The sequence below is a fragment of the Meleagris gallopavo genome, chromosome 1 (genome assembly GCF_905368555.1).
Source record: "Meleagris gallopavo chromosome 1, MGAL_WU_HG_1.1, whole genome shotgun sequence".
Taxonomy (NCBI): Eukaryota; Metazoa; Chordata; class Aves; order Galliformes; family Phasianidae; genus Meleagris; species Meleagris gallopavo.
In genome coordinates this window covers 94,688,950-94,715,659 of record NC_139404.1, presented here as the reverse complement: position 1 = coordinate 94,715,659, position 26,710 = coordinate 94,688,950, and the positions used below count along the sequence as shown (strand labels likewise).

The following is a 26,710-nucleotide window of genomic DNA, read 5'->3' as shown; positions in this document are numbered from 1 at the left end:
TCCCTTTTCTATTAATCTTCCATGACAGCAAATTAGCTGGAGATATCAAGTGATTCTCACTTGCAATGTAACTTTTTTTCTTAACCCAAAGAATATTTTCTTTTTTTTCATACTAAATGGAAGTATGTACTTCTGGGAAGGTTTTGTCTTCTGTTATTAGATCACAGGGGTTCTCTCTGGAAAGCTTTTCCTAAAAGCTATTGCTTCTGTGCCACATAATGAAATGTGCCTTTCTACAATGGAAGATTTTTTAGGTTCATTCCTTGGAGAGGAGAGTAGCCATACAACAGGTGTCCTTCCTTTCTTTGTTTACCTGAGCTGAACACAGCTAGTAAAAATCGTATCCTTAAGAAAACAAATGACCGAGCATGTAAGCATTTGCCTGGAAAATTTGATATTAGGCTGAAGTCCTTTCTTGTTAAAGCAGCAAAATGCTCCCATTGACTGTATTCAGGGTTCTGTTAGCACAGCTGTGAATACTTCAGGGAAACAGGAGAAAGAGCCACAAATAAAGAATTAGCAATTATTATCTAGGTCATAATGGAACATACACATGTCTCAATCAACTTAAAATTTCTGCATCTAAACCAGGAAAGCTTTGTAGAATGGTAGTATGTTAATTTAACAGTTTACAGTAGTTTGTTAGCATCTTCCAGCTGGAAATCTCATTTCTCAGGGTGATTAATGTCAGCCTCAAAAGAAAGCACAGGGTCAAAAATTACTCCGAGTTTATAAACTCAAACTCCAGACAAAATAGTACTACAATGAAATGAAATATCTGACAAGGATATCAATATTTTTTTCTATCTTATTTGGTATTAATTTTGCAGAGCTGAATTCTGACAAGAAATCACACAACACAGCAAGACGTAGTCAGGTTTACAAGGATCTACAGATATTTCTAGATAATGTCAATTTGTAATGTGCATGTTGAGCATGGGAATGACTAGCTAGGGGCAGTAATTTTGAAATCAAATAAAACCTTCAATATATCCATGGGAACCCCTGAAATAATTAGAACTTCAACGGAAAGCAGAGACTCCAAAGTAGTAAAGAATGAAAGCTGAAAAATGATATGCTCTAAGCTACACAAATACGACAAGAACAATGACAGTGTAAATGACAAAAGCACCTACATCAAAATTGTGAAGAGCCTGAAGATGGCAAAGAGACTAAGTCCCACATCCATGCCTTTCAGATAAACTGCCCAATAAGGCATAACCTTATCAGAAACTTCACTTTGTGTGTTGGTAGAGACAGAACAGTATCTAATGAACAATGGAAGGAAAACATACATCACCTTTAAAAAGCAAAACCAGTAAACCTATAGTGCTGGAGATCAGGAAATTAGACTTCTCACAGTAAGGGACTCATTCATCATCACAGCAATGAACTGAAAATGGAACCACAGAGGACAAAGAATATCTTGTGTCTGATTTACTTACGAAGTGTTTCCAGAGTATATCACTGTCAGCCAGGACACAGCTTTAATGTCAGTTAACTAAAGTATTATACTGTATAGGAAGAAAGAGCGAGAGCTTGAGGAAAGAAAAAATACTTTAGCAAACTCCAATTGTTTGTTTGTCCTAACTTCATTACATGTGTTGGTGCAGCTGCTTTGAGCAGGAAATAAAAAATACTTCTGAAGCAATATTATATGTATCATATGTTTCAAGCATGATTGGTTCCATATTGCTGGGGCCCTCGAGCGCCTCTAGCAGAGTTCATCAGCAAATTTTAATACGTCAAACTGAATAAAAGTCAGAAGTAGAAGCTTCATCAGGGCTAGGGATCCAGCACAGAAACTCCAAGAGGGAAGATGACGTTCTGGCTTCAACGTGAGCACCAAGTGCTCCCATGGGCTCCTGATGAAGGGAAGTAGGCAGTGCCCTGAGTTGATTGCCAGCAATTCCCTCCAAACTGCTTTATGTCCTCGTGCTCTCAGAGATCCTCTCCACATGCTCATGGGTGAGACCTCAACATGGGTATCCCAGACTGCAACTCAATGGTTCCTGAGCTTGAGTGGTAGCGGGGCTGGCAGACACCAGTCCTTGCTGGATGCCATACATGGGCAGCTGTCTCTCAGAGCATAGGCAGATGTGTCAACATTCTAATCAAATGCCCCTTGGCAACATTCTTCCTATGTAGCCATTGGGGAAACCTATGATCAGCTTAGGCCTTTAGCTGAAAACATCAGTTCATTGCAATGAACCGTTAATATTTACCTTAAAACTAAAGAGTTGGAGCACAATACAAATGTACCATAAAACAGAAGGTACCAGAAGATCAAGCCACTGATAAACGTGGAGCTGTAGAACCAGATTTGTGCACATAACCTATCAATTACAAAGAAATGCCAGTTCACAATTCAGTGATATATGATTCCTACTGCTAAATTTAAGGCAACAGGCTTGTGAGTTTGGATCTTCATCACATTACAATATTAAACAACTCAAGTTATGTCCAAGATTATTTTAATTAGCACACTAAATTTCTACCATAGAATAGATTGAAATGGTCAAAGATTTAAGATCCAGACTTTAAATTTATTTCATTGATAGGTATGAAAGATTATGGAAAAAGTACATGTAAGAGAACAAAATAAATATTCAAGAACCTAAACAAAATCATATCAAGCATATTAAAGACAATTAATCATTTTTCATTTTCATGTTCAGAGGGCAGACTGCAGAAAATTCCTAGAGAAATGTTGTAATTTCAGAAGGTGCTAGATGAGAAAAAAAACAAGGCTAACACATTGGATCAAATAACAAATCAAACTGATCTGACATTGAACACTGCTTAGAAAGTAAAATGAGAATAAGTAAAATGGTATTATTTTATTACACCAGTTCAAGGTCTCAACTAGAAAAACTTGCCTCAGAAGACGGTGAGGAAACTTAAACTTTATTAAAAAAAAAAAAAAAAAAAAAAAAAACAATGCTGATTTTACCACATTATTCCTATTACACAAGATTTATAGTTTATCTAAATCTACTGAAATTTGTGCTGTTGTTCCCTGACTGGAGAGTGACCAAGGAGATGTGATATTGTCTTGGAGGCAAATGCTAGACATAAAGAAGCTGCAAGAGTATGTAAGTGCTCAAAGCTGAATATAACTGAACATAACTGAACCATTAAACAAGTCAGTGAAAGAATTCCCATCCAAGATAACGACCATTTCAGGCACACTTCAGCAGAACCTTCTAAAATTGTGAAGCATCTTAGAAATTCTTTTCTTAGATACATCAAGAAAGGAAAACAGAAATATTTGTCACTGGAAATAATGTAATTAAAATAAAAATTATCCAGAAAGTATTCTATCCAGGTTTTAGTTTTCTTAATAACTGTATGGTAAACGGCCATTTCACTGTTATTTCATAGCTGTTTCTGAAAACGTTTAGTCTTAGATGAGAATGGATTGGTACATAAAACATATGTAATTCATGTTTGGTGATAAAAGGTAAACTGGCTAAAAAAATGACACTAAACAAAGAAGCCAAAAAAAAAAAATTTTTTTTCATGAGCACTGACTGAATATTAACTGGCTTTATACTAATTGACACACATGCCTAAGAAGTCTCCCTAGGTCTTGCCCAAGCTCTTCTCATCAGCTTGAAACTTGAACATAATTATGTTTGATGAAACTCAAGCTAAGTGTGTCTCAGGGTCCTGGCCCCCCAGTCACCCAAACTAAAGTCCTAGACAAAACTTCTCCTGATTTCCTCACAGCCTCCAGCCATTGGTACATTTCTCAAGGAAACCAAAAGGTCAGAGAGAAGGTGGTGTGTGGAGCTAGTGTGGGGACCAAACGTAACATTACAGACATAGCTTTGAGAGTGCTTCCATCTTTAATCAAGATTTTGGTTAAGATTATCAAGTGAACTCAAAAGAATCTAGAGAAGGATATGCAAGGGATACAGACAGTGTGATAACAGAAAGCTTGTTCTTTACATAGTCAGATGAAAATAAAATAGTATCAAGCCCTTTGCATCACAAATCAGATGATCATTTTATATTGACGATTTGAAATGACTACTCTGAATACGGATTACCCATTTCACAAATCTGAATGAATGACATGGCTCCAATTCCACAATCTGAATAATCATAAAGATTCCCACAACCAGAAAAAAAAAAAAAAAAAAAAAGGCAATTCAGAAGAAGAAAAAAAATTCTATGAAGATTTTTCTGACAGCAGAGTATCAAAGAAAATTTTGTTGAATTTAATCTGACCCCTCATTTATCATATCCAGTGAGCGAGTAACTTAATGACTATATTGATTCTCTATTGTGTTCATTTTGATACACAGCCATGCTAAATGTAACCATAAGATATTAATTTCAGAGGAAAATGTTTTGATAATAAATACTCAAAGGTGCAGTTAAGAATGATCGTTGTACAGTAGATTTCTTGTACTGAAGTTATAGGGCATATCTAATTTAATTGCAGAGAGAAATAATGCATAATATGCACGAGATGAAACCTCTAAGTAGTGTATTACTAATAATTAGAACAGACGTCAACAGCATTAGAATTGTAATCGAATTAGAATCATAGAATGGTTTAAGTTGGAAGGAACCCCTTAAGATCATCTAGTTCCAACAGTCAGTTGAAGATCACATTCATGTAAAATGCTACTTTTACAATAAATTCAAGAGTACTGTGTTGCTTGAAAATCTTTGATTATTCAGAGACTAATGATGAAATAGGTATCTGAGATCACGGTTACTCCAGCCTACCAGTATCTGAAGACAAGAAAAGGGAAAAAACATGCTATTCCTATGCATTTCTGATTTTACAGGCATCTTATGGAGTTCATTATTTTCCACTTTCACTGAATTGTAAAAAGCACAGCACATGTCCTAATGTCTGTCTGTTTTGAAGAAATGAGAGAAATGGAAATGATCTGTCTTCCAGAGAGGATGCTTCAAACTCTGTGCAATTGACTTCAATCTGTCAAGAGAGGCATAATGCAGACTGTACTAATATGCAACTAAAACACAATACAATGTATCTAATACTACATATCAACACAGTATGTCTTTTAAAAATCCTGGAAACACCATTATTTTAGTTCTTTCTTAAATTTTATTTCCCTTTCACAATATGCAACAAGTATTCTACCTTGTTTTGGATTTCCAAGTAAACAGCGCACCTGACGATGAATCCTTGATTTCTAGAACAATTCAGTTATTATTCACACTTAGAAAGTGTGATTTTTGCGAGGATATTTTCAGTCTCTTTTTCACTTATAAACCTCTTTCTACAGAGCAAACTTTTCCTCAGTCAAGCCTCAATCCTTCTGGCCTTTTTCACGTTTCACAATAGTTGAAGCAAAAAGTAAAATGGAAGGCACATCTTCGTGAAAACTGCATTCACACTGGTTTCCATTAGATGCTGAAAGGTCTCAATACTAGAAGAAGGTGCAAAGTATGGGTGAGTGTATCTTATGATTGCTTTGGAGAAAAGAAAAAGAGAAAGAGAGAGAAGGGGAGAGAAAAAGGGAGCACATTTGGTTTAGTCTGTGGCTCCTTTTAAGGAAACAGTTGATTTCTTTTGTATTTTTATTACTTGAAAAACTGAAAACAGATATCAGAGGAAAACAGAACCAGATCTTCCACTGCAAAGACACTTAGTAAAATCCGTCTGGTTCCCTGTCTAGTGCTGAACCACAGGGAAAACCTGGGCATGGGACAAGGCCCTGATGACTGCAGCTGGGCTGCAAGCCCTGTGGAGGTCAGGGAGGTGCGGCAGTGCCTCAGGGACAGCTCAGCAGGGCCCCAGAGCTCAGCTCCAGCTGCTGCTGCTGTGAGGGAGGAGATGAAATCATAGCAGGGAGGGGGGAAACCCAGGATGTCTAAAGGGATGGAAACACCACAGCTTTGCTTTCATCCCTCCCATATTCTCAGAAATCACTCTGGGGAGACGAAAGGCATCACTTGAAAGCCTGATTCTTCTGTCTTTATGCTTTGCAGGCATCCACAGAGAATAGAAATAAAATGATAATGACCAAGTATTTAAAACAGTACAATCTGCTGCCTGAGTCCCAGTGAAGTAAGCACAACTTACACTTTCCTTTAACTTTGTCACCAGTTATCGTAGCCAAGAGCATGAAATAATAAGCAGTTATGAGACAGCTCCCCCACCCTTGAAAAAGACTCCTGTGCAGTCAAGAGACACAGACATGAAACTTGGGAAACTGTGGAAGTGAAGAGGCACTTCCCCAGCCATGTTTTAGTCATTATTTTCACGACAATGCCAAAGTATTCTTCCAGTGCACAGAGCAGACGATGCTCAATCAATAAGCAACCATGAAATGTTTGATCTCTCTTTATTGCTCATATGGATATCAAACACTGTTCTAATGATAATTTCATTTCATTAAGTGACCTGGCCTTATATCAATTGAAGTACAAATGCTGATCAGGAATTGGAATTCTTCAAAACCAACAAACTTGCAGATGCTGTTACAATTTCTCCAGAGTTCTGTGAGCTGATTTGGCAATATTATCATCCTTCTTTTAAATACTGAGATCTGAAACAGCACTGTGGTTTAAGTCAGGTTCTCTGAAAAACGCTACTTTCTTCAGCATTCACCACTGAGGCTTCCAGATCTCTGGTAAAAGCCTTTAAGTCTGTAGCTAGTACAACAGGGAGAAGGGAACACTAGGGATGTTTGAAATCATTGACGATCTCTGTGTTTTGGAGCTATTAGTCTGCTGTCCGATAGCACAAGGCCAAATTGGCCCAAGAAACCAAGCAAGGAATCTCTGCCCCAAATGGGGACACCTTCTACCTTCATGAACGTCATTAGGCCAATAAGTAATTAGATGATTAATTTACAGAGAAGCATTTTCAGTTCCTAGGAAAGAATTACTAAATATGACATTCTTTATTCACTTCCACCGGATGTGCTTAAATGATGTAATGATTAATTTATAAAATACTGAATAAGACCCATATTTAATGTGTACTTTTGCAATACACATTCAAGTGATGTTATATATAACCTAAAAAATCTGGATTTATGTATGGAGAGCTAATAATAAATTAAATACAAACTTTGACTGTTTTCCTCTGTCTTTCTTCTTGGTCCCTCTCTCAACAAAGCAAAAATGCCAGAACTATTGCCAAGTATGTATCTATAAGATAATTGATTGCTGAGGCAAATTTTTAATGTGCTGCAGAAAACAAGGCCACGTTGATCATGGTTGATATTAGATAAGGGAATGGTTTATGACTGATTTTTGAACGGAAGGAAAACAAAAGATACCTTACTCTGGAGAATGTTTTGGCTCTTTGAATTAGGATAGATTACAGAAAAGGAATTCTTTAGGAGAGAGAGACATTTTGAAAGAAAGTTTGCTCACCTGGAAACTATCTCAGCTACTAACTTTTGAATTTAAATATCTTAATCTGTTATGTTCTTGGTGAAATAAAAAGCTCTTAAATCATAAAATATATACGCCCATCTAGGACTGAAATGTCTAATGTATTTGTTATTACTATAAACTACAGTATCAAAAATATTTCTGTAATAATCTCTGAAGGCCTCTTAACAAGTTATGAGGGGCATAAATTTGTCTAAGATATTCCTTAACCACTTAACCTTCTTAAACACTGAAAGCTTAACAATTGTGTAAGTACAACTCTTGTCGTACTAATCCTGTATTTTGAAGAGAACACTGTATTTGCACTGCAATTACATCTTGAGAAACATCAGCTGCTGCACCTTGTTAAAAAATTACTTTTGTTAAGTCTAATTTCACCTCTGCTCATGACTGTAAGCACTTGGATGAGTGTGTATAAGTATTCAGTGTTTTGTAAAATAGTAGTTTATTGCTCATAACATGATTTGTGTTTCAGGGGCAATGACAAGGGTTTTCTTCTACATGGTGAAATACTGATACCAATATATTGTGTGTTAAAATGAAATTTAAGATCATTTAAGAGGCTTGCATCTTACAAACTCTACTTAGTATGAGATTCCTAAACTACAAAATCTAACTATGTCTACCAGATACAAGCATTACATTTTACAGGATTAGTTTTTAAAAGACTAGTTTACTGTCATTACTATAAACTAAGTGTTAAAATTGCTGTTTGTATTCCCATGGTACTACAGAATCTCCCAGAAGCATTCAAACATGACAGTTTGCAATACCACTCAGTGCAGCATAAGTGAGAAATACTTTCCTTCTTCCCCCAGTCTTACTAAAAGCAATCCATTTTAAAAATTTAATTAGTAGCTCCTACAACTGCTGGCTCGGGTTCTGCTAATTTGTACTAAGAAATGAAATTCAAACTGAGTTTGTTGTTGTTGCTTTTAATTCTCTTATTACATAGAAACACCCCTTATAACCAAACAAATTTCTGAGATTATATCTGGTGAGGAAGACACAATCACTTGCTATTTAATAGTATAAGGAATTAGTGACCTTTAAAATATATTGAAAAGTATAATTTGGAAAAAGTAAATGGTGATGTGGTCTAAATATTTTGCTTTGTAAAAGCAGGGAAAGAGGCAGTACCCCCAGCTTATTCTCAAGAGAAAGAAATTCAGATTAAAAAAATCTTGACATTTACATCTGCCATATGAAGTTTCCAAGTGTCACTGCATGGAAAAAAATTTCTCCCATTTTTCATCAATATAATTATAATATATTGACTTTTTTTTTTTTCCTTTGTCTTCTACATCTGGGAGGAAGAGAGCTAAATTATTTTGAGTTCAGAAGCTGAGAAAAATAATTATCTTAAAAAAAACTCTAGCTATGATCTGAAATGGCTTTTCCAGGCATAAAACTGCACATTATTAAGGTGTTTTGGCACCTTCCATGGCTTAAGGCAAATGTTCTCCCCAGGCAAGGCTGAGGATCCATCCTTTCTCATGGTTTGAAGCTCCTGTTTCTAACCTTCATGGTTTGTTAGCCAGGTGACCTTCAACCTTTGATCCTGGAAAGACTATTAGCAGTGACTCCAGGAGATCTGCTTCAATAGCACGGCTGTAGGAGAACATTCCCAGATGTATTATAAATGCAACTTATCACATCATTATACAATTAATCAGTGGGATATCATGATACACTTAGAATGTGTACATATTGTATGCATATATGCTCATAATAAAAATTGACATTTTAGTAGAGATAAGCCAAGGTGCATCCATATTACTGCTGTGACCTACTTTTATTTCCGTATTTCCCAATTACTCTGATCCAAAATAAGATTTACCAAGCTACATTGCTTCAAGGAAAGTCTTAATTTTGTGACTGGGAAAAGATCTTTAAACAGTGCAAACCAATGACACAAGCTACTACAGAAATCACCTGTGTGTTTCAGCAGCTTTTGTCAAACTGAGGCCAAATTCCCTACCCTTCAGACTAAATACTAACATCTCAAAAGCTGGGACAAATTTTGCTGTAGCATTTTCCAACACTTCAATACCTGCTGTGTTTAGAGCATGATTGTAGCATCAATAATAAACAGTATTCCAAAACTTGGAGTTGTCTAGAAGAATTGTCACTGAGGAATAATAATAATTCCTCCCTCTCCATCACTGTACTTTCCACTGGTTATATTTTTCCCTTCTACTTCAATTTCTCTGTTTCATTTCCAAATGCTCTTCGCTCTAAAATGTTTATTTTGGGCTAAGAGGCAAAAAGGAAGATTTCTATATTGAAAATGTATCACTAGTTAAACTCTGCTGTGTTTGATCTGGTTGTAAAATGATGGTGTACCTGCAGTAGTAACATATCTAACTATGATATCTGTGAACAATCCTCAAGTCATCCCTTTTTCCATTTATAACATAACTGAAATGAAAGCGTATGCCTGAGAGTGGAAGAATTTGGGTTACAATAATAGATGGTCCAAAGGAAATGACAAAATAATGTATTAATGCAAGTAAGACAAAGTACCATTGTTTTACTGAATTCATGGAATTCAAAATATATATCGTTCATGCACAACACGATATGATTCAGAACAGCTGATATTTCCTTATAAAGAGTTAAGAAATGACTTACTGTAGTGACAACTACAATTTAAAATGGCTCCACTGACATAACCGTGACATGAACCAAAAGCCTCATCTTGCCAAGACTTTTGTGCTTTCTATTATGTGCTGTGAGAAGTCCAATTGATCTCATGGCTTATAAGGTTAAGCAGGCAACCATGTCTTCTCTTAACAGTTTAGTTGACTTGTGGTCTAGCAAACCAAAGAAAGAACTGTCAAGCCTAAAACTGAGCATTTTTGTTCAGAGGGCAATTATTTTGACTGAAAGGAAGGGAAGGATGGAGAACAAGAGTAGAGTCTGGAGGACAGAAGACGGAAGAAAAAAGTTTTGTTGAGAAATAAGCTATAGCTGCTGACTCATAGAAACATTTCTCAATGAAGTTCATGAGGATATTCAGCATACGGATTCGGCATATGTGACTGCTGAATAGTCATGGATTAAGACCCACAGACACAATTAACATCCCTCCCAAGCTTTTAAATTCTATTGACTATCAAGCCTGAAAGTTTCTCTTTTTACCTTCAATAAAGTTTATGAGTTGCATAATATGCATTCGGAGACTCCAGACAGTTTCTGTGCCTGTTTTAGCTGAATTACATAATCAATCATGAGGAAATAGGAAAAAAAGCCCACAACATTTTCCAGACTATTTTCATAAATTTAAGTAGTTAAAAAATAAATAGTCTATATAGCAAAAGTACTGAGGGAAAGATGTAAACCCTAAATAAGAATAAATTCTGCTTTCATTCTTCTGCTTGTCTCACTCCACAATTGATATTTTAAGACAGCAACAGGGGCAAAACCTCTCTCTGAATTTTTCCATTGCTGTTATTAATGGAGTTGCATCACTGACAACAACACAATTTTAAACACCAAGATGACGTATGCGCTCCTTTGTGACGTGGTCTCCATATGGTAGTACGATACAATTCATAAAATGCTTCTAGTTCAGCAAAACATTGAGCACATAGTTAATTTTATCCCTTAAACAGAGGTTAAGCATACATTTCACTTAAGCAAATTTAAGTTATATCCATTTCAATAGGATTGAAGCATGTGGTTATCAGCAGTTATATCTCTTTCATAAAAAGGATAAAAACTGTATGAATGTAAGTTCTACATTTGAGTTTTGTGGAATCTTTTAAGACAGACTTTGAAAGTGGTTTGTGAATGTGTTCATTTATTTGATGTATTTACTAATAGACTAGTGCTGGGGAGTCCTATAATATTACAGTGCATCTTCCTCATACTTTACCAAAAAAAAAAAAAAAAAAAAACTTATTATATGTGAGGTCTTTCCTGTACAATGATATGCCTACTTCCATAATTATTTGCTATTCTCTCTTTAGAGAAAAAATGGTATCTTTGAAACCTCCTAATTACAATAACAAATAAAAAGTCCTTTTCAGTAATAAAAAAGAAAACTGGCATAGAATCATAATAAAGAAAAGCCAGCTGAGGAGCCAGCTACAAAACAATACTATGTATAATTGATGTTTAATTATACAGAATTAATAAATGGCAGCAGCACTGGTTGTATTACTTGACCAGGGCTCTTTGCCAAGTCAACAAGCTGGTTTTAATGTAGGAAGTACATTCAGTTATCTGGCGCCTTTGAGCAAGGCCCTGACTGCTGTGCTCTCCATCTGTGTTGCCAAAAACATTTAGTAGAAGAAAGAAATTTGTCGATTTGCTAAAGCAAGATAAATTTCTGTCATTGATATGGGTGAATGCACCAATAAGATCATGAAAAGTTTTCTAAACATTTTATTCATCTGATGCCAAAGATTTAGCAGCACCATGAGAGCTCAAAATACTAATTAGTATGAATTTGCAGGGTTGATATGTTATACAATAGAATATAAAACATGTTTATTTGAATATATTATGTCCACTAACCCCTCCTCTCTCCATACACACATACTTGAAAGTATTTAAAAACATGTTTAAATATTTATGTTCTCTGGAGCCTCGTTACATAATTTTCTCCTATGGTAAGCAATTAATTTGCATCTCAAAAAGAACACAACTATGATGATACATACAAGAGTGTCCTGGAGAGCATCTGCTCAAGTACCTTGCTCTCAACTCACCAACACAGCAGTGCTGAGCACTGGCCTCACAGTGAGCTCTTGCTTCCCTGGTGCTGCAGCCAGAGGCCTGGCCTCACACACCTGTGACTAGGTGTTCTGACACAGCAAAGACTGAAAGCAACTGGAAACAGCTTCCTGGATTAAATACGAAAAACCTCTGGGGAAGGAGAAGTCAACAAAAACTCCTGGAGATCCCAAAAGCATGTGGCAGTCTCTCCTTTGTCTTTCTGAACTTCACATTAATGCATAGGTGTCTTTGAGGGTTGTCACCAGAACTGTGGCTGCCATACTGTCAAATGAATGAGAACCTTCAATGAGAAGTATATTGATACATGCATTATATAATACAGAGCTGTTTGCAGGAAGGCAGCAGACCTATTGAAAGCCATGAAGAAATAATCTAATATTGTATTATGACAGAACTAGAAATACAGATGGAAAGGAAACAGATGGGAAAGACACTGTCAACCAAACTTCTCCATAGATTTGCATAATATCGGGTTCACTCCAATAACTGGAGCTGGAGTTGTTAAGATCCTGACTAGCTTTCGCATAGCCCAGATCAGAGTTTAGATAAGAGTAAGACAGACTCATCTGAATACCCAGATAACAGCTCATTCAGCACTGTCTTTCTCATGAACAGTCAGTGTCACTGACTGCTGGCAGATAAAGGGAAGCTAAGAGCTGAGAGACTCACCTTCTGCCTTCTGTGCTTCCAAGGATGATACAGTGTGCTCGAATGAAGGATGCTGATCTGTGTGGCACAGAATTAGATGAGAGCTGTTCAATTCAGCGCTCATTTTAACCCCCACCTTCACCTGGCAGAGAACAGCAGTTTTCTCATTCCTTTATTGCTGTATTTTTTCAATGACATTCAGCATCATAAAAACTGATTCTGAAATCCACATCATGTTGTGTTTGGAAATAGAAAGAAAAATAAAAATGCTCCTCTGTGTGTACCTATATCAGTATGCAACTTTGTAAAGTTGAACTATTTCCAGTGCAAACACAAGTAAATCTGTATGTTCCCATATATTCTATATTTTATAGTCCCAGTAAAACTTGATCAAAATCCACTTATACTTGTTGGTTGTGTGACTTAACCTTTAGGGTAGATTAATTAGATTAACAGACCACATACTGTAGATTCCAGTACTTCCTCAATGGCTATTAAATTACACAGAAGGAATTATGTTTTAGAGCCCTGCTTCCTTAAATCAAATTCCAGCCCTGTCACCTTTCTTTCATTTATCAGACTGCAAAGCTCTTGTTCCTTTTGTAATAAAAACTGAACCTCCTCTACATTCCATCTTTAGTGCTTGAAGTCATTCAAGATTACTGTGCTTAGGATCAGGTAACTACAAAATCTGAGTTTAAACAGAGAGAATACAGTTCCTAATAGGTGTCCTACCTATTGGAATGGAAAGATTACACATAATTTGTAAAGAGGTAGAGGAGTGTTTTCATTTTTACCAACCTAGCTACAAACTGCACAGATTGCAGCAGGGGATGCAAAGTGGGTGCCAGAATGGTGTATAGGACCTGGGAGACAGGAATGACAGGGAATAAGCCAGTTCAGCTCTGACCAATAATGCTAACATGCAGAATGCTTTCTGACTAAGGCACTTTGCTGGGCAAACAGGGCTCAAGAAATACCTCTGAAACTTAGCCAGCATGTTCACTTTTTCTTTCTCAAAATGTTTTTCAGACCAAGGAAGATTTTGTAAGCTTGCCCTGTATTCCAAAACACCAGGGAGCCAGAGCATGCCTACTGACATGATAAGAATATCTAGTATTTCCCATGTGTTAGAGAAACAGTGTACACACAATATCATGCAGCCAGAGAGATGAAGACAAGGTTTGGGGCTTACTTTTGCTTGTATCTGCCTACAAATTGTCTTCCCAGGGTATCGCAAAAACGTCACAACTAAGAAACATGGATAAAGATGGCAAGTTTAAAAAAAAAACAAACAAAAAACTGAGGGGATCTGTGTTCAGATCGTTTTTCTTTAAAGGCTGCACAGCTGGAAAGAAAATGATAAGGAAAGTTCTGCCCTCCTCACCTCATAAATGTGACAAGGGGACAGGATGGAATCTTAAACCTGTGACACATGGACATGGCTACACACATATCATTTACTGCACACTTGCTGATGTCTGCTTTCCCACTAAAATCCCAGCATGCTAACTGTTGTCAAGATTGCCAGCAGCACAGAAGGAAGAAAAGCTGGTGACAGTGTCTTTCTTTTACACTGTTAGGATGCCTAGGCTTGCTCTGAGCTGTGCCACTCATCCTGGCACTTAGCATACTGCTGTGCCCAGCCTCAGCCTCTAAAATACTCCAGGCACCATGAACAGCACTTGGGATTGTTCCATTAGGCTGCTGGAAAAGCTCATCAGCATCAAGGCATCACAGTCTGCTCCTTTCTCTGCAACTCATTTCTGGTCCATCACAGTACATTTTTCTCTGCTACATAACTAACTTTCTCACTGTCTTTAACAGCTGCTGAGGGTCCCTCTCTGCTCTCCATTTTGCTTTTAGTATTTTCTCTCTAACCCCATCCCATCATATCCTCAAGCAGCTAAGGCAGGAGAGGGCCCAAAATGACAGGCCCATTAGCTTTGAAGGCAGCAACTTACCCACAGCTGTACTTCTCCAAAACTACGTAATCAAACCCACATGGCCTAAGTAAATAGCAAAATAATCTCGGAGAAGAGGCTCAATGAATACATACAATAGAGTCCTCCACCTTTATTTAGAATGTGCTAAAAGCCATATGTTTATATATGCATTTTAAGACCAAAATAAAAATCTTTTTAATCCTAGTAGGCAAAGTCTTTAAGCAGCACAAGATAAGGAAGATGTGGAACAAGAGATGAGGTAACAAACCATGACAACCCACGTTTGTGATCAGGTAGTAGAGCTCAGGAGGTAGTCTAAGGCAATTAGGGGCAGGTGATTCTTGTCAAGAGAGACTTGAATCTTGAGAATATTGTGTTGGAGAGACTTCAACAGAGCCCAGATAGAAATCCAAAGGTGCCTCAACTACTGAGAACTTCTCCAGAATATGAAGTGTGCACCATGTTTAGCATAAATGACAACCTACGAAGATCTCTTACTACAGTCATGCCAGTAGCCAAAGTATTTATAAACTATCATCTTTTTTGCTTTGTATTTTTATATCCTGATGATGCTGACATCTACCTGCTTTGCACAGCAGGAAGAGTGCATACTTTACACTAGCTGTACTTTCCATACTAATTTGGTTGCCATTTACCTCTAAGGCTCCCTCCCATAGTGAGGAGCTCCTCTGCAGTGACTCAGAGCACCTAAACTGGCTGGAAGAGTCAGTCTTCATTCATTATGTACTTGTCAGCAGAAGATAAGCAACTAAAATTACATGCCTAAAATAGGTGATCTGATACCACAACTGCTCATAATGCAGAAAGAGTTCCACCCCTAAACACTAACAGCCATAGAAAAGAAAATAAGGAAAACATACAGAGGCTTAGTTTGTTATATGCCACAAGTTAGCAGAGAGGTAAATAATAGTTACCAAGATTTCAAGGTCTGCTCTCTGTTCACTAGGCTTCATTTGCACAGTCAAAGACCTTCCTATGACCACATTTAGAAGCCAAGCAAAAAATCTTCCCTTAAAAAAAATCTTGCCATAAACACTAAAAAAAAAAAGTCCCTTTTCCTGAATTCTGAAAAAATAAAATTCTTTAATGCCTTCAGCTTCTCACTTAAGATAAAAATTTGCATTCTGAGCTCTATTTTTCCCTCATGATTACCATACTGAATCGGGGGGGGAGGAGCACATGGTGAAAGATACATTCTTTGAATGAAGAAAGGAAAAATTCTTAGTGTCACAGATGGCTGTCAGGATGAAATGAAGCCTGTGTCTGCTGAGGGAATCAGACGTTAGTGTGAAATCTGAATAGAAAGGAACATAGCAGAAGGCAACTTTTCAAAAGAAGCATAGCACCAACTGGCATTGTGAGGGTTAATTTACTGCCAGGAACTGCTGGGGTTTTCATTCTCAGTAGACAGACAATAGACAGATCCCAAAAGTACCCGTCATAATCACAGATGCTGGGGATTAATGCTAAAATGAAAGCTTCATGAATATTAAAAATATCAAAACTGCTAATGATGTAGCAGAGTTTGGAATAACATCCAATCTGAAAATCTAAGAGTGTGCCACACAGACATAGTGAGACACTGTCCTTTTAAAACTGATTAAACCTACTCAATTTGTAACAGAAAGAGGCTTATGCATATTAGGAGCTGAATTGACTGCCAAACTTTACAAATTGCACAGGCTAATTACCATAATTAAGCCTTGGATTGAAGAAGAAAATTCCATTTATCTCAGAATGACTCAGTGAAACTTCAACAAAGAAGGCAAAGTACATCAGATGTTTTGTACCTTACTTTCTTTTTTTTTTTTTTTTTGCCCCTCAGTGGTGTTTCAAAAGCAGTAGTGAAAAAAATAACCAGAATGACAGCATACAAATACATTTGCTTGAAAATCAGAAAAATTGTGTAACTTAATGATCTGATTTTGGGATCTGTAGTAAATACTCCTGTACAAAGCTGTGCAGTGAAAAAAGAAATATTTTTTTCAAACTGAAAATCTTCATTAGGAGGTTAGCCAAATCCATATGTGTTTTATAACCTAAAGCCAAATGTAATTCCTGTAACTGTGTTTCATCAGTTTCCTGGAGATTACAGTGTTTGATCCACTGGACTCTTCTGCTGTTCCCAGTGTTTGCTGTATGCCCTCTTGCCAATCCAGAGAACTTATCTTATAACATGAGACAACAGCTACTACATTTGAACATAACATTCCATGACTTTGAGCTGGTTCCAAAGACTTCTAATAATCTCATTGAGATTTAGATCTTGTCCTTCAGGAATGCTTAGTCACTAACTAGAAAAGCACAACTTTGAAAATTTAATTATGGGAGATGGAAAAAATCTCGTAGTGTACTTCCTTTCCTATTCCTGTTTAGGAAGAAAATATGATATGAAGTCTTCCTTAATCATACCTTGGGCTTTAAGTCATATGTGTATATGAGATCATACAAGCATCCATAGGCATCATGGTTATGAGAACTAAGAGATACTGGGGAAGTGTTAACCCTCCCACGTATAATGTTACTGAATTTTCACCCATTAGTTATATCAATTCTGTTTGCATCTATATGTTCTGATCCCAAGATTAGGATGATGTCTACACATTTTCAGGCATCTTTACTGGGTCCTTTAAATAAAATGGTCCTGAAAAATATATGGACAGAATTATTGTAGAATAGACTGGTTTGAGTTGGAAGGGACCTTTAAGATCACCTAGTTGCAACCCCCTGATATAGGCAGGGAAACCTCTTTCTAGACCAGGTTGCTCAAAGCCCCATCCAGCCTGGTCTTGAATGCTTCCAGGATGGGGGCATTCACAGCTTCACTGGACAACCTGTTCCAGTATCTCACCAGCCTCACAATAAGAACTTCTTCCTAGTATCCAGTCTAAATCTACCCTCTTCCAGTTTAAAGCCATTTTCTCTCATCCTGTCGTTACACGCCCTTATAAAATTTCTTTACAGAAAATGAAAAAGTTCAAAACCAAAGTCTGTATAAATAAACAAACCGGAACAAAGCAAATTATTGTGACCTCCGTTTCTTTCACTGTAGAATTCATGCTCTTTGTAGTAGATCTACCATTCTGGATGTGCTGTAAATACTTGTAAAAATCAATGTGAAAAAAAAGCATATATTAGAAAAAATAGGCAAAAATATAAAGATCTTGATGTTCAAATAAAAAGTTATTCATCTTTAATACTTCAAAATTATGGGGCCACCAGAACAAAACTCTGGAAAGAAAAATTAGGAAGAATTTTAATATGCTGATGGCTAGAAGTGAGGTATGTTAAACAAAAGAAAGAGAAAAATATCCTGATATTTGACTACAAGCACAGCTGCTTATAAGATATAGCCACATTTTTTGTGGAGAACATCGTTATCAAAGATCACTAACATTATAAGAGAACATATTCATACGTGAGAGTGTAAGAAAAGAAATCACCAGTTAAGTCCAACCCAGTTGGCAGAAAAAAAAAACAAAAAAAAACCAACCACATTCTGCATTCTGAATAATAAGAAGGCATTCACTTCATATACTCAAAATGAAGCTTATGTTACATTGTATGGAGGCAAAAGAAAGAAATATGTATTATGGAGACCCTGTAGTCATGACAAATTAATTTATAGGAATGTAATCTGTAAGTGATTATGTGGAAGATATATACATTTGACCAGTTTCATCTGTTCTTAATTTGTGTGTGGAAATATATCAGTCTCTTTATATAAACTGGAAACCCATCAGACATAGTAAAGGGAGAAGACAATCCTGGACTTAAATTGCTTTCACTTCTTTTTATGCTTATCATTAAAAAAGGCAAACTCACAAATATATTCAGAAATATAAGGAAAGTTAGATTCATTCTTTCTTTTTAACTTCTTTTACACATTTTTTCTTTTGGTGAAACTATTCTGCAAACATCTCTAATCTCCTACAGCCAGTAATGGATGAAACAGCAACAGAATAAGCTGCACAATAAACTGTGCTAGTGCAATTGTGTCATAGTCTTTATGTATCAACTGTTATCACAGATTCCAATTTCCACTTTTTCTTCACAATCTGCTCTCATTGGAAAGCTCTTTGGACAGAAACCACATAAGCAGTATGTGGCAGGCAAACCAATGTAATATCAAAACACTACTATTAAGTGTTCAAGTGTTATGGCAGTCTTATCCACAGTGAAATAAAAGGCAAGTGCCGTCTAAAGACATCTAATATTTTGTTATTCCTATGGTAAGACACTGGCTGACTGAACTCAAATTCGCCATTTACAGTTGAACACCTTGAGCAAAAAAAGCCAGCACTTAAGATGTCTGTGCTTCATCTGATATCATGTTTGATGGAGTATTTCTTGAGTACTTGGGGCTAGAATAAATTTTATATAGAGAACATACAACTCAATGGAACAACCTCTGACTTTTGCAGAAAATTTCAGCTGGCTTTAAGGGTAAATAAAAGATCTTTTCATCCATAGTTCCGTAAACAACCTCTTAAAACACTTGTTACTGGATGTTTGCAACATTTCCAGCAAGTATATGAGTATTATAATCAAGATGTTAAGCATAGGACAAGCGTATTTTTTAGGTACCCATGCAATGTAAGATGACCAACTCTTGGTAATCCCTATTATTTTTCTCTCAGATGAGAAAAGGAAAGATGAACTACAAATATTTCAGTTTGATTTTTTTTTTATTTTTTATTTCTTACTCTGTGCTCTCCTCTCCACAGATGTTCAGTTAATAATTCAACATTAAATACACACTGTTTGGTTTTGGTTTCTTGCTTAAACAAATTAACAAAACTACTTAAAATTCCTCTATCCCATCCAAAAGTTTGGAGAAGAGGCAGAGGAACAAAAAGCTACAGCCCTATAATTTATTATCAGCATGAAAGAAATATATTAAAAGTATTCAAAATTTGTATGAGAGCTGTGTATTACTAAGACTACAATAGTAAAACAGCTTGATCCAATGATTGTTCTACATATGGCATTACTAGAAAGAAAATAAAGTTACGAGTAAGTGGGGTTTTTGGAAATTACATAGTAAAAAAATGTGGAATCCTAAGTAATTTATGTTCCATCAGCTTAACAAAATATTAAATATATTTAGAAATTGATATATTATCTCCTTAAATACACGTTCTCTTTTACATGTCTTTTAATTCTAAAATCACTCAATTTTCTTATGTTTTCTTTATATATATTCCCATTTTGTGACAGCAGTGGGCTAAAATCTTCAAGCCTTTCTTTGGATTTACAAATACAGAAGCTGAAGAACCGATTCCTGACACATGAGATGTCTAAAAGAACCTAAAGATGCCTTTGATAAAAATTTCCATTCTCTAAGAAGAGCTCTGTAATCTTATCAGCTCACACTGATGAGGCTAGGTAAGTCTTCTGAGAACTAGACTATAGAACTGCATGCTTGGACATTAATCTGTCAACATAGTAGAGTACATACACAGGGATTTTAATATTTTCTTTTATTTTTGAAGTATTTCCAGATAGAGAATAGGATGGAAAAAAATGTATCTAGTTCAGCCAAACCACCTTGATCCTTCAATCTGAAACTATGACATGGTCTGCAAGATGCCTATAATGACACTGAGAGGGAGAAATCTGGGACATACTAGGCTGATCTGTATTTTGGAAGATAATATTTCTTTATAATGAAATATGGAGTATAAATTAAGGAAATGTAATTTATTGTAAATCTTGAAATATGGACAAAATGGTGGCAGGACACAAATTCTCAGAGAATTAAGGAATACACGCCTCTCACCTGTAGGTTACTGGTTCAAATTCTGTCAGATGAAGAGTGACAGAAAATCAGTGCAAGCCAGTGACAGTTTTGTGAACTACATGTGGCCAGGTAAGGAATCCAAGAACAGACCATGTTATAGTATAGTTCCTGATGAGGAAAAGCTTGTGGCTACAGCACAAAAGAACGAAATATGGACAACAACCCTTCTATCTTAAAGACTCATATTATGAAAGTATGAATTCAAAAGCACACACTAGGCATTATTTGCATAGTAGATTCAAAAGGGTTTTTTTGCCTTTGAATGTTTTTTACACAGGGATACACATACAGAATCAATGTCACCATGCACCGTATTCCAGAACTCTACAGGAACTCCTCTGCAGAAATCCCTTTCTCAGTCTAGGGAAATACGTCCACGTCGCAAAAATATGTGCTTTAATAAATGCTATTCTCCAATTATTATTCTTTTTTTAAAAAAAGCAATAAAGAACAACAACAAAAACAGTTAAAAAAACCCTATATTGTTATGAGAAGACAGAATATTGTAATATCACTTTACCAATATAAGGATGATATAATTAAAGTTGGTTGTGGTTTTTGTTTTGTTTTGTTTTGTTGTTTTTTTGGGGGGGTAGGAGGTTGCTATGTTATTGCTAGGATTTTTAAATATTTAAAATCTTCAAGAAGCTAAGACTTTTTTAGGATTATTTAATGAAACTTGGGAAAGGAATAAAGAAAAAGCAGATAAATGCTGGTAGGTTTTCTGAGTTTCTTTTTTAAGAAGAGCTGATAATTACTTGACAGGAATTTTTCAATTCTGTATTAAAATTCTTCATTCTAAAAGTTTGTTTCCAGTATACTTCAATGAGTGATTACTTACAAGTCATTTTAACTCCCAGGAACCCCAATATGCAACTTTTAGGTGCTAGTGTTGACAGAGCTGCAGGAAAAATGTCCAGGAAACAAATTTGTTGCTGCAGTAAATCACACCACATTCTAAATGTAATTTCCCACATGGGCCAGACTTTTTGAGAAAATAGAAAAGCCAACTCTACCACCTACACTGTAGATAATGTGAAGGATTCTACTAATACCATCTGGCAGCATAGTTAAAAAATTAAATTGTTTAAGTCATCAGAATGTAAATGACATATTTTTGGAACAGATATAAGTAGTTCCCAAATTAAATAAAATTAATAAGTTAGAGGATAATAAACGATCCAGAAAATACAGTGACAATTTATTCATACTGTATGCATTGCTGTCCTTTTCTTATTTTCACTTTTAACTGTTTTCAGATTTTTGTTTCAGAACCTCAGTCGTAGCTAATATAACACAGCCTTCCACAAACTTTACTTAAGGTAACATTCTGTGTATTTTTAAAAACATCAGACATCTACTCAGTGAAAACCCTTGGATTTTTACTTGCAGTTATTCAAAAATTAATAGATCTTCTAACTGAAGTACCTAGCTATTCAGCAATCTTTATTTTCTTATAGCTTGAAGACAAATCTACAAAGAAATCACTGCTTTATTTTTTGGTCAGACACAACCAATTCTGCTGTAGCTGAGCTGTTTTTATTCATAAAACTTTCAGTAAGTTGAGGCTAAGGAGTACTTGCAATGCGTTTAAAAAATGAAAGATACCCTACCTAGTCATAACTCCACCCATCCCCCCGATACATATTTTTTTGTGTGTGTGCAAAAGAGCAAACTAATTTCTAATACCCTCTGAATTCAAAATGTGCATTCTTGCAAAATATCTTGTCAAATCACCCCAAACTTTGGACATCTGTATCAATGGAAGCTGTCTCCCCAATACTGGACAATAATATTAAACACCTGCTTTTACAGCCTACTGGATGACTATGGCAGCTTTTGACAGACAGGACTGTCAAAACCACCAAATTACAAACCAAGTTAATCTTGGGTGAGTTAGAAGAGATGGAAAGAGTTAAAAAGGATACAAATGTCTGCTTATATGTAAGCAAGTATAAATCATGTAGCACAGTTATTTCCTGGCATCTTTTTTATAATGTGGCTAGAGACTGATGAAATACAGGACCAGCCATAGTAAATCTGATAACTGGTTCTATCAAGCCCAGATTTCTGTCCGTGCTGGATGGAGGAAGACCATTTGTAATTCATTTATGGCTAGAATAATGAGTTAGCTTACATTTTAAGGAGAGAAGAGTAAAACAAGTTATATAGAAACAAGATATACTCCTTGTCAGAGAGATTCACCAAACATTCCAGTAACTTCTGCTAACACCAACAACTAGGAGTCCCAAACAATGCACTTGGAGTGGAAATCACTGCCACATGTTAAATGTATTTAGGATGTGATGCAGAAGGGCAAGATTAGTGCAAAAATTCCAAAAATGTTCAGAGAAGGAGATAACCCCTAAAGAATTCCAGCTCCACACAATAAAGGTGAAACTGCTCTGCTCAGGTTTCTCTGGACTGACTGTAGCCACATCTGTGTTGCTATTCCCATCACTAGTTTCACACACAGCTGCACCAAAACCTAAATGAGAGGAGAATCAGAGGACCCATCTGTGTTTAGCATAATATCGCCGCGGGCACTGGAGTGGCAAACATGCAAATGAGCTGATTAATCAGGAGGTAATTATGCTTGGGTTACTCTTTCTGTTACAGGAATGCTTTGATAGCAAGATTAGGTAGTATACACTGGAGCAGTTCATAGGAGAGAATGTTCCAGCATCTTGGGAGACATTTTGAAGTCCTTTACAAGCCTATTTCCTGTAATATTTAAATGAATGTTGCATTTATGAGAATAGGTTTGTATGTCATTAACAAAGCAAATCTTGACAGTGAGAAGCAAGTCCATAAAACATTGATTTCCAAGATAAAATATCTACATGGCACTCTTCAACTGAAGTAATTCCCCAGCACAGAGTAAAGCCTATTTACTAATTTCCTTAACTGATTCTTAGATCTTTCCTTTTCTTAGAACTGTGCTTCTGCAAAATGGAGCAAGCATCACTAAGCAAGATGGACTGAGCATAATCACTGACTATGCAAAAAGTCATGGCTTTGAATTCAGGTGGGCTCAGGCAATAGGCAAAAAAAATATATTGCAGAAGAAGAATTGTTAACCTGGAGCACAAGGGTAAGAGAATGACAGATTTAGATCTTCAGCTTTGAGAGACCTGTTACTCTAGAGGGTGTTCAATGATAGTAATCAAGGAAAGCTATCCCACTATGAGATCAGTCTGGATTGCAGATTGTCTTACATTCTCAGCACTTGCTGTGTAAGCAGAAGGAATTGCTGGAGCAGGGCACATTCTGTGATGGTACTGAAAATAAGTATATTCACCACTGCATGTTCTTGTATTGTTCTCAGGTGTTCAGAATAGAGCTGACATTTTAACATTCACTTCCATATACTGTTTAAGTCCCTGCAAGCTTACGTGCATGCACATCCTACATCTGACTTCCACAGGAGGTGACTCCCAGGGTCAGCAGGAACAACACTCATGCCTGAGCTAATGATAGAAGCACTTCAATGTTTAGCTGCACTGGTAACCATAAATCCCTATGGACTGAAGGCTATGCTATCTCTATCAGTTAGGGTTACTTTACCTGCTGAGAAAATTCAGTACGCTCAACTGAAAATACCTGTGGCTCTGTGCAAGACCTGCTCTGGCTGCTGCACCAGCTGGGCCATAGGCACTGCACAGGGGTGTAACCATGATGACACATGGGCACCATGGTGATGTTTGAGCCTCTCCCCTCGACAGTTCTGTGGATTTCATTTGCCAGCTGGCAGGGCAAAGGGCAGCTCCCTGCAGAACTGGCTGCCAGCACAAACCACAGTCAGACTGAGACAGTAGGCATTGAAAGCGAGTTGTCTGCAGTAGGAACTCCTGGTTCTGATCCAGAGGGTCCAGCTGTGTCCCCAGGCTCTCCTGATCTTCTGGGTCAGGATAAAGGAGCAGCGTGGGCATAAAAAACATGGATGAAAAGGATGTACTAACTTATCCTCATCAGGAGGAAATCAATGTTTACCTCATGCTTCTTACGAGGAGAGCACACACAGAGGCACTATTACCTCCACAGCCTCTACTTTTCCTGAGAAACTCTGGGTACTGGTTGAAAGCCACCAATTTAAGAGCATTTGGTGGGGTCAGAATGGAAGCTGCATTGTAATTGACCAAGAAATCTGTCAGGTCGAAGTTTTGGGAAAGAAGGGATCTTTGACAGTGCTTGAGACAGAAAGCATGAAGAGTTTTATTCGTCAACTTAATATGTACGGATTCACAAAAATGCAGTGTGACTCCAGAAGATCTCCCTCGCTTCCCGAGTTTCTGGCAGAGGAAGAGGCATTTGTGGTTCACAGGAAGGTACATCAGCTGCTGCACACATGAACCAACTCTCATAATATTCAGGTAAAAGAGATGGAGGTTACAATAAAATAAGCCTCAGTATCAGAGGAGATGAAAATGACGGTAAACGTTCTGATCCTAATTTCTTCCTCTGGCTGTTTGCAGGAATTTTAGAGGTAGCATTGCTGAGTACTAGAAATGTGGGAAAAATATATTTGGGTTTTATCCAGTGAGTCTGAACCCATGGAACAGAAAGATAAATAAATGCGAATATGATGAATCTATTTATTTCAACATATCTTGCTAAGTCAGTATAAGTTGTAAGTTTAAACTGACCAATAGACATTTTAATACCCATGTTTGTCTTTAGCAATTAAAAGTTGAAGTTTCTGAATCTCACTGTCTGTCAAATCACAATTCTTCTCCTTTGTAATTTCAGTTACTTTGCTACTACAACCCATACTTCAGGAACAATCACCCAGATCTGCTGGAACTCTGCAAGCACAGAGTCATCCAAAAGAGAAGAGCTGTGGCTGCCCCCAACCCACAGGAACAGCTGAATGAGGAGCTCCCAAGGAGCAGCCCAGATGCCCAGCCCATGGAGAGAATGGCTGCTGGGCCAGAGAAGAGCCTGCTGGCAGCAGATCCACAAGGAGGCACACAGACAGTGCCATCCATGGGGCCTCCACCCTAGCACAGCACCCTAGCACGGAACCCACTGCACAGAGCAGGAACAGCAGCACCCATTTATAGATTTATAACTTCGTACTTCATAGACAGATATTTCTGAAAATAGCATGTCTGAATAATATACCTTCTCTGTTGCCATGTCCTTTTCATTCATTCAGGTGAAATCTCAGATGACATTTTTATTTGTCTTAAAAAATAAGTAGAAACAATAGTTCTCTAACATCAGGTTAAGAGTTTTCTGTAACAGTGAAGCTCTAGACACTTAGCCATTGAGAGTAAAAGATTGGATGATGTTTGCATTCCACATGCACTGAGAATGCTCTTCCTAACAATGACTTCAGAGGGAAAGTAGAGACTAAAAGCAACATTTTAGTTACTGAAGACTCAGAAAGAGAATGCCACCTTCGTAGGATGACCGCTCACAAGATCCTGCTCTACAGTGTCAGGCAATAATAACACTTAGTTTAAGTTCTGGGCTAACATTTAGCAAGAGTCTGAGAAACCAAGTGCTTTGGAGAGGCCTTCTCTGGAAAATCAGAGAAAACTGTTCAGAAGACCTGGAAAAATATTTGTCTTTTTTCGTTACAGAAAGGGTAGAATGCTAAAGGGTAAATTTGACAACTCTCATTTCTTTAACATTCCAAATGTTATGCATTGTACCAAGAAGGCACTGCAAGAAATAATTGAAGACAGTGTAAGGAAGCACTGTCACAGCCTGACTGCTGCCCTGGTTCCCTTTGTAGAATCATAGAATTGCTCAGGTTGGAAAAGACCTTAAAGATCATCAAGTCCAATTTCAATCTAACCATACTACTCTAACTGTAACAACCCTCCGCTAAATCATGTCCCTGAGCATCACATCCAGATGGTTTTTAAACACATTCAGAGATGGTGTCTCAACCACCTCCCTGGGAAGCCTATTCCAGTGCTTAACAACCCTGCTTGACGAAAAGCTGGTGACATACTGGGTCTTTGCACTTTAAATGAGCTCCCTTCTATTCAGAAACTCTTCAGTTCACCTGGGTGTATAAGCATTAGCTTGTTTCCTACAGCATGCTACATGAACTTGGGAGCTGATGGAACACTGAAATCCAGCGTCAAATACAGAGCCTCTTTGTAAGGGAAGAGGCTTCCCGTGCTCACAGCTGCTT

At 37.0% G+C, this 26,710-nt stretch overlaps 2 protein-coding genes across 5 annotated transcripts in view; one reads left to right on the top strand and one right to left on the bottom strand.

The window, feature by feature from the left end:
• ROBO1 (roundabout guidance receptor 1) overlaps positions 1-26,710 on the bottom strand; it is a 693,687-nt gene that overhangs the window by 365,379 nt on the left and 301,598 nt on the right. The window lies entirely within an intron of this gene.
• Positions 1,820-25,934, top strand: LOC146545526 (heat shock transcription factor, Y-linked-like). Its single transcript, XM_085216783.1, has 3 exons — positions 1,820-1,838; positions 24,511-24,887; positions 25,309-25,934. The coding sequence occupies exons 1-3, from the start codon at positions 1,820-1,822 to the stop codon at positions 25,561-25,563; spliced, it is 651 nt and encodes a 216-aa protein (XP_085072909.1). The 3' UTR covers positions 25,564-25,934.